The 14,193-nt window shown below is 38.0% G+C and overlaps 2 protein-coding genes across 2 annotated transcripts in view; both read right to left on the reverse strand.

Annotated features, from left to right (window-relative positions):
* MIPEP (mitochondrial intermediate peptidase) overlaps nt 1–5,400 on the reverse strand; it is a 62,135-nt gene extending 56,735 nt beyond the window's left edge. Inside the window, exons 1-2 of the mRNA XM_026675064.2 lie at nt 5,119–5,400; nt 1,144–1,317 (exon numbers count right to left, since the gene is read on the reverse strand). Coding sequence (XP_026530849.2) covers nt 1,144–1,317; nt 5,119–5,286 — 342 coding nt within the window. The 5' untranslated portion in view covers nt 5,287–5,400. The remainder of the gene's footprint in view (nt 1–1,143; nt 1,318–5,118) is intronic.
* Nucleotides 5,401–6,950: 1,550 nt separating this feature from the next.
* LOC113416931 (uncharacterized) lies at nt 6,951–10,915 on the reverse strand. Its single transcript, XM_026675065.2, has 3 exons — nt 10,750–10,915; nt 9,480–9,542; nt 6,951–7,979 (listed from the first exon to the last, which is right to left on the reverse strand). Exons 1-3 carry the CDS (start codon nt 10,913–10,915, stop codon nt 7,183–7,185), a joined length of 1,026 nt encoding a protein of 341 aa, XP_026530850.2. The 3' UTR covers nt 6,951–7,182.
* Between the last annotated feature and the right edge of the window lie 3,278 nt (nt 10,916–14,193).

Genomic DNA, 14,193 nt, shown 5'->3' on the forward strand with positions numbered 1-14,193 from the left:
GTTCTCTGAACTTCTCAAAATTTCCTCTACTGGTTCTCCAGAACTGGTCAGAACCTGCTGAATACCATCTCTGAAACAAATGCTATGTTAGTGTCCAAGAAAAGTCATAAAAACAACTCACAAATTCTATGAGAATGCTGAAAAAAGGTAAGCCTGAAACTATAAATGGTGTAATTAGAGGGATGTCAGTTGTTAAATCTATATATATAAAAGTGAAATACCACTCAAGCATCATCACAAAATCTCCAGAACCGTAAAGCCTACAAATTTGAAATTTGGCACATATGTTCCTCTTGGCATCTAGGTGCTCACTAAGAAAGGATTTTTCAAAATGACCATCAGAGCACTAGGATTTCGTATATTATTATTAATATGCTCTGATGCTAAGGAGTTCTACTCTCCCTCCCCACCTGAAAAGAAATCTGTTCCAAATGCAAAACACAAGCAGAGGAGTTTCAGTTTCAGAGCAGCAACCAGCTTTAGTACAGAATAGTTGAGCTAAGCCATGCCCAGGCTCCTTGCTGTCTCCTTCTTGCTCACACAGCAAATACTGTTTCAGTTTCCATGTTTCAGTTTCCAATCAGCCCTCAACTGTCTCACACACTAACAGGACGCTAGTGAGATAAATACCAATGGATGCTGGTAGGTAGAGGCACATTTCCCCCCTTATTTTCCTCCCCAAAAACTAAGCCCGATCACATAGTTTCATAGCGAAGCACGGGTATGGAGCTAGTGTTAAAATATAGATATGTCTGCTTAAAGAGTGGCAATGTGATGTGTACATTCGTGTCTCAACCCTGGAAGAATGCCATTATCTGCGGGATGCAGGCAGCACGCGAAACCACACCCCCTCCGATCCACGGAAAAACCTCTAAATCAAGATGATCAAGAATAGATGGGTGCTGAACAAAAATGTTCTGAAAACAGAAGTGAATGATCATTGTGCAAGAACTACATTGGGTGATTGGATTACATAGGGAAAAAAATGAATGAAACCTTCCATAGAAGCATGGGTTTATACACTAATTTATAATTATAATTCACGTTACATTTTAGAGAATTATAGAATTCAAATTAACCTAGAAATATACCAATATCAATGGACTGACATAACACAATTTCAAAGATGTATTATTGTCTTACCAGATCTGCTACTCTGCATAAAGCATCGGAGAGCTGATCAAAAATTATCACAATCTCTTCCCCAGGAGGTGTAATACATGCTTTCTGGACCAGTTGTTCTGCTTCTTGCAATGAGTTTTTTTGAGATTCTTGAAATCCTTCTGGACAATTAAGTTCTGGTACACCAAACAGACCCTAAACCATAGAAAAGAACATTAGCAACGTATTCTTTAAATGTAATATTCTATTCGACAATAATTTTAGAAATTGAATAGGGTGAACCAAATCCTATTGACAATGTAATTTTGCCAGATAAATAACTTTACAGTAATATGAACCAAAAGGATAATTACATTAAGTGCAACTCCTTTGCACATTTTCCTAAGTTCTCAATCAATTTTATTTGGAGCCTAAATTATTTTTGCAGCATCTAATTCTGAAAAATTAGACTTGGTTAATTTGGATTGTTCCAGTAAACTTCACATAAATCTTTCCCAGGATAACTAGTCCTCATAACCCCAATCCAAAGGTCAGAATTATAAGACTATCATGTCTCAAGTGTTGAGATACAAGCCAAAACAGCCTTATGCTCATAGTAAATGTCTACTGACAAATAGGAATTAAAAATGAAATCTGCAAATCAGAAGTTTGTCTCCCATTCTCATATAGTATTCTACATTTATATACATTTATATTTTTTGCAGTTGAAATATGGTATCCTACCTCTTAGGCTTTTCTTTCTATTCTGTTCCTTGATGAATTCCCCATTTACTGTCAATATTCAGCCACTGGCATATATTCATTTTTTACTTGATTCTCCTCCTCCTAACCTTAGTTTTTTTCTTAATTATTTTGCAAAACTTGGTGTCTCTTAAAACTTCTTGTCTTTTTTTATCCAGAAATTCTCTTTTATATCTGGATGCTTACTTAAAGAATTCAAATGGTTGTTAATAATTAATCAATTATTAACTACCTTTGGAAACTGTAATTTGATTTATATGAATAATAATAAACTACCAATCTCTGGTCATTAAGTGAATTACCTGCAGTCATTAAGCAGAACCTGTGATTTACTGCTGGCTTCTCCAATGATTTTGCTTGTTGGAAGCTGGTTATGAAGCCCCCAAATGGAGATGTACTATGAAGCTAACCACCTAATTGGGCTCCCCCAACTCAGCAGTGGAAAATTGTGATAGGTTAATTTAGATTTTAAGGTAAAGGTAAAAGATTCCCCTCACACATATGTGCTAGTCGTTTCTGGCTCTAGGGGACGATGCTCATCTCTGTTACAAAGCCGAAGAACGAGCGCTGTCCAAAGACGGCTCCGTGGTCATGTGACCGGCATGACTAACCGCCAAAGGTGCACAATGTTGAGAACAATGGACAGTAACGAAGGGCGGAAAATCAGCAGTTGCAACTCTGAGCAGTAACTAAGGAGAAAATATTTTGTCCCACATATTCCAAAGATCTGAACTGAGCTCTCTGGAGAAAGTGAAGGAAATTATTAACTTTTTTCTTCGCTTCTTCCAACAATTCTTCTGGCATGTCCTTAAATGAGTACGTGTGTGGGATAAATGTACTTTGTCATTTACAAATATGTAACTTTGGATCTTTTTCCTCAATAAATAAATGAACAAGCATAATCTTTTGACTAATTAGTTTAATTGGCCTAATTTATTTAATTTATTTAATTTATTTAGTTTTGGGACTTGTGTGGAGAAAGGGTTTCAAAAGGGTTCATAAACTTTTAAGCACTCCTGTAGCAGTGGCTACCTGCTTGAAAGCAGTATTATATGACAATTTGTAAAATAAAGGGTGATAGTATATTGTCATGAATTGTTTCAATTTAGCTTTCCCCAAAGCTGAGAACCAGAACCTAGCCTCTACCCAGAACACCAAAAAATGGTCTTTAGCATCCTTGAGCAACCTGGGCATCCTCCAGAAGTTATTTTTAATTCCCAGAATCCCCTAACATAACCAAGGCCAAGAATTCATCTGATGAGATTCAGATTGGGGTTGGCTGTTTAAAGTTCCGGAAAGGCAGATTCCAGTGTACCTTAGGAAGAACTTTATAAAGCAAGCCCAATCCATTATTTTAGGAGATTATATGTTAGGACAGCTTTCATTCTTCACTTGTCAGCAGATTGGGCTTCCAATCGTTTTAAAATATGTGCCCCAAAGAGAGCCAGTCTGGTATAATGGTAAAGGTGTTGGCCTAAAAACTAGGAAATGGTGAGTTCTTAGTCCTACCTAAGGTATGAAAGCCCACTGGGGGACTTCAGGTTAGTCACATTCTCTCAGCCCAACCCAACTCACAGTATATGGATAACAATAGTAAAAGTCCAGAGTTGCCAGAAATCAATATTGATCCAAAAGCACCAAAATAACAATAGTAACAAACATGCACATCTGCCTGTCCCAGGTCCTTGGAAAGGACTCGAAAGGTAGACAAAAATGCTAAATCCAATCACTGGTTGACAATGCAACGGATCATAATAATTAAAATCCCCTTTCCAACTCTCTGAACGTAGTATACCCAACTTTCATAATACGTAATACTAGCCATGAAATCACACCTGCCTAAATAAAATATTTGGGAATAAGTGGATAAAAATGACAAATCCAGTCTAAACATCTGGTTGACTGTGCAACAAACCAAACCAAATAATAATGCACCCTTCCAGCTCTCTAATTAATAATAATAATAATAATAATAATAATAATAATAATAATAATAATAATAATGATGATGATGATGATGATGAAATAATAATCATAAAATAATAATCATAAAGAAAAAATAAAGAAAAAATCATAAAGTATCGGGACTTCAAATTGAAGTTGAGCGACTTTGGAAAAAGAAATCGTGTGTTATCCCAATTGTAATTGGAGCCCTTGGAGCAATACCTAAAAGGCTGCCTTGCTATTTGGAAATCCTGAATTTGTCCGACTTAAATACCCTGATCTTACAAAAAACCTTGGAACAGCTTATATCCTCCGACGCTACCTGAACAGTTCTTAGGTACTTGGTTAGGACGGGAGCTGTTGAGCTATCAACCAGCCCCAGAGGCTGTGAATCTCACTAAAGATTAAGCAATAACAGTAGTAACAGTAACAGTAACAACAACAACAATAATAATAATTTGCCATCAGTCAATTGCAGAAGGCAGCTTTATTTGGAACAGCTTCCATCCTTTGATGATATCTGTAACACCATCAAATATCCAGATCTGTCTATTCCAGGCACGGTGATCCAATAATAGTAATAACAACAACAACACTAATAATAAAAGCAGCAGCAGCAGCAGCAGAAGGCAGCTTTACTGGGAACAGCTTCTATCCTGCAAGGATATCTATAATACTCTCAAACATCCAGATTTGCCAATGCCAAACCAAGTCTGAACCCTCTGGCTGTCTGTGTGATGATTAGTTGTGTTGTTGTTGTTGTCGTCCTGTTCCAGCTCTCTGAAATCAGCACCCCCAACATGCATAATCCGTTGCCATCGCATGGCTGTGGCAAAGGATTATGGAAACTGTAATCCATTTTACAGGGGAGACATGATAGCGGTCTTCCAATATTTGAGGGGCTGCCACAGAGAGGAAGGGGTCAAGCTATTTTCTAAAGCACCTGTAAGCCAGACAAGGAACAATGGATGGAAACTGAACAAGGAGAGATTTAACCTGGAAATAAGGAGAAACTTTCTGACAGTGAGAAGAATCAACCAATGGAACAGAAGCTGCCCTTGGAAGTTGTGGGAGCGCCATCAGTTGAGACCATCAAGAAGAGATTGGACTGCCATTTGTCAGAAATGGTGTAGGGTCTCCCGCTTGGGTGGGGGGTTGGACTAGATGACCTACAAGGTCCCTTCCAATTCTGATTATCTGTATCTGTATCTGTATCTCATTTGGAAGAAAGCTGCCGAGTCTCTTCCAACGTAGAAGCCAAGGATGTTCTGGACGTTTTCGGCCCCAACTCACTCCAAGCCCGCCTCTCACCGTTTTCTGCCCCACCGCCAGCCGCTGCTGTTGGGCATTGAAGGCGGCGCCCACCGGGGCCCAGCTGGTGCTGACCCATTTCTTCGTGCCGCCGCCGAGCCGCCCCAGCCTCGCTTGCTTCAGGCAGCCCGAAGCCCTGCGCGCCACCCGGTGCCATCCAGCCCACATGGTAAGGCAGGAGACCGCTCGCCCCGGAGAGACGCGCCGCCTCTAAAACGGCCGAGCGGTTCCGGATTGCGGAGACGGCCTCTTCCGCGGCCCGGCCGTGAGGAGGAGCGTCGGCGCAACCAGCTTTTCCCCGCCCTCCGGCGGCTTTGCTCGGCGTCGCGCGCTCGCTAAGGCACCTTCAATACTAGAACAGGACGGACTTCAACTCCCAGAATTCCCCAGCCAAGGAGTGCGCTACTTGGTCTTCAACTACCTAACACCAACGACAACTATTAATAGTGGTTTGTTTTTCCCTCCAGCAGATAAAACGTAAAAGTTTTCCCAAGTCGAATGAGACTTTGGCTGCTATCTGGAAACACCTGTATCGTTTTATTTGACAACACAGATTTGGTTTTCCATTTTTTTGTTCTGGGGAGATTTTTTTTTCTTAACCTTTTTTCCAGTCTATCATGAAGGATGATAATAACAACAATAACGATGATGATGATTCATCTTTAAATCTTAATCAGCAAAAGCCCAATTAGAAATAACTGTTTATCTTTAAACAAGTAAATCATCTTTTTTTTCTTTTCCTTTATGCAGGCCCTTGTCATTTTTTTCTAAAAATACAAATTAAAAAAAGATCCCATTTCTTATATCTACAAACAAGTCTTCAAAATCTTTGAAAGATGAATTTCAATTCTATCTCTTCTTTTAAGCCCATGTTTATAGATAAAGCTCTGGATGTATTGTGCCAAATTTCCTTGCATCTTTATTCTTTATTAATGAGTCTTTTGCTTTAATTACGATATAATATTTAATTCTTTCTGGTTGCCTCTAATAAATAGCCTTCAAGGTCTCCTTTTTTCTCACCAGAACATTCTCACAGGAAAAGGTTTCTTACATTTAAACTCAAAATCTTCATATATTTTTAATAAAATTTTAGACAAACTACAGGAAGTAATAACTTTTTAAAGGTCTTGTTTCCAGTGAAGGTCTTGTTTCCAGTCTTGTTTCTTATCTGTTTTAACAACTTTCCAAAATCAACATTCTAATCACCCTTTTGCTTTTTATTTCCTTGGTTTATTTCTGATTTGATTTTGTGCCTTTTTCTCATCCCAAACAATCCACAAAACTCCAGGGCAACAGCAACTAAATTTAAATAAATCAGTTTTTTTCCCCAAGCAAGGGATACTTATTTTTCTAATATACTAGCTTTTTCTAATATACTCCAGAAAGTATGGTTAAAACAAATAATGATTGAATGCAATATGTGATCAAGGAATCGCTTGATTTAAAGCAGGGGTGTCAAACTCGCGTCATCATGGTGTCATCACGTGACATATTGCGACTTTTTTCCACTTCGCTAAACTGGGCCTGGGCGTGACCAGCACGTGATGCATCCAGTTTGCGGGCTGGGAGTTTGACAGCCCTGCTTTAAAGTCTATTGAGGACTGAGGCGAGTAGAAATGAAAAATAACAGAAATCCAGGATTATTTTTTGTCTTGAAAAAAAACTAATTTTGCTTTATTTAAACATATGTAGGCATAAATATATAACAGGGGATTGTGTGATTTTATTAATCAGTCTAAAATATTTTTGTAAAAAGTTAAAACAGGTTTACTCAATGAAAAGAATAACAAGATTTTTTTTTATCCTGTGATTAATAATTATGTAAGATACCAGCATTTTGTATTAGTGTTGATGCAATTGTAGAGTTCCTGAAAAAAATAGCGAAAATATATTTAGGAACCATATACACAAAGTAATGCACAAGTGGTGTTCAGCATTATTCTGCAAAAAAAAATAAAAATGTCTGGGAGTTTTTGATTTGGCTTCATATGAACTTTGATGGAAACTTCATGTGAAAACTAAGCTGTGCCATATAATTGACATATTCAAAACCAAGCAAGCAGTTTATGTGCTGGAGGCCATAGATGCTGGTGCTTCTGAGGTACTAAATAGAAGAAAGCCGCTGAAGACGGTGTCATCATCTGGATCTGCAAACAATCCATTGAAAGTTTCTCCTCCATAAGACTGCAGCCATATCCGATCCCCTTTCTGAAGTTCCAGGACGATTCCTCCAGATGCTTGGTCTTCGGCCCCTTGGTACATGTCTGCAGTGTGGAGCATCCTGTGCTCGTTTTTAACTAGAGCTACCCTCATATTTCTTGAAAAAACAGTGATGTGGTAGGTAAAATAATAGACCCCAGGGATTTGGCAGGTGAACACTCCGGTTTCGGTACTATAATGGTCGAAGCTGTTGTATAAGACTTTATCAAATTTGATGGGAACATTGAGTGGAGGAAATTTAGCGGTAAGGCCCACACTGAAAGCGCTTCTGGCAATAACTGGGGTACTGCCAAGATTCCCTTTTTCTCCCTGTGCTCCCTTCCAACCCCTTTCTCCCTGATTGCCTTTACTGCCCTTTGGTCCGGGGGCCCCTATCTCTCCTTTAGGACCCACGTGGCCTTTTGGACCGATGGGCCCCCTTAATCCTATTTCACCTTGAATTCCAATTTCACCTTTTTGTCCTTTGGGGCCAATTGGTCCAAGGTCCCCTTTTATCCCTTTCTTTCCCTGTGGTCCTAGCTCCCCCTGTTGACCTTTATCCCCGACCGGTCCAGGAATTCCTTTTGGCCCGAATTTCCCAGGCCAGCCTCGCTCTCCTTTATCACCTTTGTTCCCTTTTTCTTCAACTCTGCCGTCAGCCCCTAAACGGAAAGGAAAGAGCAGTTAATCTTTTACAGGGTTGTGGAAGCATCTGTCATCTGAGGGAAGAAAGCAGAAATCCAAGATAAAAGGAAAAGGTGTTTGTTATTCCTACATTAGCTAACACAAAACCAAGAGCAGATGAGGTGACTTTGCTTGTCGGAAGGTCACAAAAAGGGATCATATGAGCTCGAGACACACTGCAATTGTCATGAATATGAACCAGTTGCCAAGCATCTAAATTTTGATCACATGACCATGGGGATGCTGTAAAGATTGTAATTGTGAAAAACAGTCATTCTAATGCCATTGTAACTTTGGTCACTAAACAAACTGTTGTAAGCTGAGGACTACCTGTATCTATAAAAAAAACACCTCCCTTTAAAAAGTTTTGAGACAGGTGATAAATTCCTGCTTCTGTGTGCATAAAAGTGTTTTTCCAGAACTAATTCCAAAGCACTGGACAAAAACTACTTTATTAAAAACTACCAGTATAACCTCTCAGTCCATGACATCCAAAATGAAATTATGTATCGAAGATTCTACTAGTAGTAGAGTACAGATATATCACTATGCTGTCAGGAAATCAAATATGCTCTCAATATGATTGACACTCTGATAAAATGGTCAAAGTGGACCAAAGTCATGATCAAACAGTGCATGCTAAGCCTTCCAAACTGCAATGGGACTCCAGTAACTGGCAAGACACCAAAACTGGTATGTTGCGTTTTCTTCTCACAGAGTGAGAAACTTATGGGCCTCAGCTTTCCTCAACCCGGTGTCAGCATTCCAGGAAACAAACTCCAACTCACAAAACTCCAAGACAAACATCTTCTCAAAGTTCCACTTTATTGAAGTTGTCATACTGGCACATTTGGGAAAACCTGAATCTGGATTTTCCTTCAGTAATTGAAAATCAAAGACTCATCAGCCTGCACCCCTCAGTCTATCACATGGCCCAGTCACCATCCGTCCCAACTTGAGACATCCTCTAACCACTCCTTGTCCAGGTGCAGGATGACATGACCTTGACTGTAAAGAAGAATGCTATTATGTCTAACTGCATACACTCTAGGAAATCCCCTCTCCCAATTTCCAGGCATAGGAATATGGCAGCGCAGAAACTTCTGGTGCTAATACGGCTTCCAAAGTTGACACCTGTCCCTGCTGGATACTATAAATCTACTATATCTGGAGGACATCAGACTAGGAAAGGTTGATAGACCCCATTTTCTGGCTTTTTATAAAATTTTATAAACAGACTTGATGGTTGTCAGTTGTTATTTGACTGGTTTTTAAAATTGAACCTCGGACAATTTGTCCATGAGGTTATAATAGTTTAAATAAAAAAATAATTATTGTATAGCTGTTTGATCAGCAATCATTATGTTTGTTTTCCTGAAACAAAACAGGTATGTATTGAAATCAACACCTAATCACAGAACATTACCAGTAGATAAGCACATCCTCATATTTTAGATAAGGCAAGTTTTGGCTCCTACCTGATTCTCCTTTATTTCCATTGATGCCATCTCGGCCTGACATTCCCGGATTTCCTGGGTCGCCTAATAGTAGCAAAATATAGCAATTGTTCATATCAATGAGATAACATTCAGAACTTCAAACAGATACCTTCCTAATTTCACTGAAGTATAAGGAAAAGGAGGCACTATAGCACAATCAGACTTGCAAGATTTTGTTGTTATAGCCTCTCTAAAGAATAGTTCTTGAATTCCTGTGGAGTTGATTTCTTTGGTCTATATAGCAGAGCAGATATCAATAATTAAAGTACAAAGAAAATCAAAGAATGATTATCCTGTGCTTCATAACTGGCTAAAGCCATCATGGGATGAGTTGGCTTGGGTTTAATGTATTCTGCACACTAAAGTATTGTACTTTCTTCACCATATAATAAGGTATCAGGGTGATATAAAGGATGAATGTATTGGGCTAGACATGAGAGACCCATCAGTAGAAATTTAGTGGATGACTTTGAGCCAGTCATTCTGAACCCAGCCTGTCTTAAAAGGGTGTTGTTGTATGACATAATTAGAGGAAATTACAGACACACACTGTTCTAAGTTCTTAGAGAAAAAGCAGGATAGAACTCTGAAAAAAATTGAATTAATAACGTTATGGCTTAGTGTGTAATTTGAACTTAGGTAATGATAGTTAATTGAATAAAACACAGTTGAACAAACCATAGTTTAACATTTTGTCTGAATCAGACCATTTTCTCCCTTGGGTAATATTAGCATGCATATATGCTTAATTTTGTCACTGGTAGTGACTCTGTACCAATGAGGCATCTCCTGCTTGTGTCAATGAGACAATGCCTTGAATGGCAATACTATAGCTCTAGTATGTACTATTCAGTACATTACCTATGGTGGACCATAAGAATTTATTCCTTGTGACGATAAAACTTGGTTGACATTTATCAATCTGTTAGATAGGGTTGGGACTGTTGGTTTTTTCAGTCACACCCAATCATTCTTCTTTCTTTCCTTCCAGATGTATATTCAGCATTTGAAAACAAATGTAGCTTTCTCTTGATTTAAATGATGGGCCACATTTTTACAACACCTTCATTAACTATTTGGTATGACCTTCAGGAGTCAACTATCAGGCTGCTGATTGACCGTTACAGCTTTGGACAAAGATCAGAATATTCATTATTGAGGATATGCTTTTACGCATGCTTCAGAAACATTTGCATGCTTCAGAAACATTGCTGAACATACAGTTCATTGCAATAAAGCAATAGGATACCTGTGTCTCCTTTTTCACCCTTTGTTCCATCTCGTCCATCTCGTCCTGGTAAGCCATTGTGTCCAGGGTTCCCAGGAATGCCAGGATATCTGTCAACACAGCTGTTCTGTCTTGGCATTTCTTCTGTGCTGACTGCAACAGCCAGCAAAATAATCCAGAGTTTCATCCTATCTAATTTAAAATAAAAGAATCGATATATTGCTGTTGTTTTTTTTAAATCACTAGCTACCACAGTTTGCCAAGTAAATGCTAAACTTGAGTCATAAACTGATATTAGAGTTTCAGTGACCATTATTCATAACCCTTGAAAATATACTTTTAGTACATCATCCATGCCCAACGTGGTAGCTTCTGAGTGTCTTGAACTTGGAACTTCCATTATCTTCCAGCCAATATGACCAATAGTACCTGCTTGAGGAAGGCTAGCATAGATAATATGAAAGAATAATAGGTTTTATGAAGGAAGTTAGTCTAATGTTTGCATTCAAGGCAAGGCTTACCTTTACTTATTGCTGCCCAGCTGGATGTTTTTAGATATATTGTACTTTCCTCCAATGGTTATACATGAAGGAAAAATAAGGATAATCATTTAATTGGTTACTAAGTTCTCAAGAGTGTTTGTTATTCAGTCTTCAGAAATGTTCAATGATTAATGTAGAAATAGATGCCAAGATGTTGATGTGGAATTATTTTAATATTTAAATATTAATCATCAGCAAATTGCCCAACACTGATATTAACTGCACAGCGTTCTATCACCTTCTACATAACGGGGGTTTCAAAGTTATATTGGCTTATGCAGTTGTACTGATCTGTTTCCCTGTATGTATGTTTCCTTGTATGTATGTATGTTTTGAAGGGGAAAATATCTTGTCCCATTTCACTGAGGTGGAGAGCTTTCTTTTATACTACAAAACAGAAAGGATAATGGTCAAAAGAATAGGATTGTACAAGGTAAAGACAAAACAACTTCCTTACTCTGTTGTCCCAGGATCATAATTCTCCTTCAGAGTAGCCAGTAAACATATATGGTACTCTATAAAGAGATCTAAATTCATATTATGAGAGAGACTGTTCTAATTTTTTGTCTTGCCTTCTACAAGACCAGAACTGCTATTAATCTTCTCATTTCACTGAGATAGAACATTAAGAAATACATGATGATGATGATGATGATGATGATGATTGTATGGTGTTGTTACATTAGCCGGGAGATCACAATGCTTTTGCAGAGTAGTTTGGCAGCCAATTTATCAGCTCTATTGTAGGGCACACTTTTGTGCTTCCCAAGGTGTGCCACAGGAGGTAAGCTGGCTTCGCACCAGAAAGAAAGTTGAGTGGCTCTTCTTACAACATAATTGTAGCCTCCCCCCCTTGTCAGGAGCCACCTCATAAATGGGCACTGTAACCAAGAAGGTTCACAGCTGGAAGAAATCTGACTTCCTGTACAGATCACTAACCTGTCTCCCCATTGAAGTGGTACCTATCTGTCTATTTTATAGAACATGCTTTTGAACTGTTAGGTGCACGGAAGCTGAGGTGAGTGACAGGAGCTCACCCTGACACACAGTGTTAGGATTTGAACCTCTGGAGTAAGGATCATCTCTAGTGTCATTAGACCACTGAGCTACTGTGCCTCTTTGGGTACCTGATGACTACATTATATAATGATACCGTATCCATGAAGGATATAACAACCATTTCTCCTTTTGTATTCTCAATGTCAATAAAATACAAGATAACATGAGAACACAGAATCCTTGACCAATGGATATTCATTTGGGGAGGTCTGATTTAATCAAAAAAATTGGCAATTGTAATAGCATTTCAATGGCTTATTCAAATTCTTTAGAATTTGTTGGTTTTGGTACGGTTCCTCAGAAATCTCTGGAGAATTAAATGGTTTGACAATGAAAATTAGGGGAAGTTGAACAGATCACTTCAAATTCAACAAGAGACTGAACACCTAAAGATAAGGAAACATTCCTCCTTTGCAATTGCAGGAAATCAGAAGATCAAAGCTGGTCATTTTTATTCCACCAAAACTGAAGTAACATATTAACATTTTCCCAAAAAAGGAAGAGACTTGTTAATAGTTAATCAGCCTCATAAATAAGCAGTGATAGTCTCAAAGGTCTTTTCAAACCACAACTGAACAGTTTTTTTTTCCTTGAGAAAGAAGAACAAAACGTTTTGATTACACAGACAAGCAGTGATAGCATTTTCAGAACACAGAAATCATTTTTTTCAACATCTCTATTGCTCTCTTGTCATTTTAGATATGACAGAAAGCTCACTATCAACAAATGCCTTTGGCAATGATTTCACATTAAATCGTCTTCTAGACTGTTATCAACAGTGAATCAGACACGGTACATTATACTGGTTAATAGAGAAGCTAATAGGGGCATAAATAACACTACTTTTGTAAGTAATTATGAAGCCATTTCTAAACATTAGCTTAGGAGTTAGGTTATTTCTGAACACCAATTTATCATATTCTGTTTACTAATTTTTTTCATATTATTTCTATTCTATTCTATTCTATTCTATTCTATTCTATTCTATTCTATTCTATTCTATTCTATTCTATTCTGGTTCTATTTCTATTCTATTCCTATTTCGATTCCATTCTTCACCAAGGGTTGCTTTGGATAATGAGATAAGACAGCATTTAAGTTATAACTAAAATAAATAAACACATAAATAACTTTTTAGAAAGAGTGCTCCAGAACTCATCTGAGGGTCAGGCCACAGGTGCAGGATGAAGCAAGACGATAAAAAATAGTGTTGTAGCATTAAGAACAATCCCTCCCATTTCACCCAGTGTTCCTCTGTGCCTGACATGTCACTTGTACTATTTCTGAATGGAATGCAGCAATGTATGTGTAACTGAACAACCCATTTTGTTTTATGGTTTACTGTGAATGACCATGTGAAAGCCAACTGAATGGTTTTGGGCCAGTCACTCTCTCTCAGCCCAACTCACCTCACAGGGTTGTTGCGGGAAATAGGAGTAAGGATGAGTATTATCAAGTATTTCCATCTTGATATACTTATAAAATAATAAAGATGGGATAAAAAAATATTTAAAAATAGCCCCAAGATTCAGTGGTCCACATCTGATATCAGGAAGCAATGCCTCTTGTGCAAATTATTAGTGGTAAAATTATTTCTTGGTGTTAGTATTAGGCTGATGACAAAGGAGTAATTTTAGTGAAAACTCAAACTGTTCCTCTTCCTTTCTTAGTCACTTTGACACATAAACATGTAGTTTAAGTGTAGATTATCAAACAGACTTGGCTGAATTCACAAAACCCATTAAGTTGCAGATCATAGTATAGAGCACATGCTAGGATTTACATGTCTTGTTTAGGCAAAAGCAATTATGACAATATAACATGTGAATATAGCAATATTAATGTAGAATGCAGAATGTATACC

Source organism: Notechis scutatus, chromosome 5 (genome assembly GCF_049901735.1).
Source record: "Notechis scutatus isolate UNSWTSFEM ecotype Mainland chromosome 5, rNotScu1.2, whole genome shotgun sequence".
NCBI classification, from domain to species: Eukaryota; Metazoa; Chordata; class Lepidosauria; order Squamata; family Elapidae; genus Notechis; species Notechis scutatus.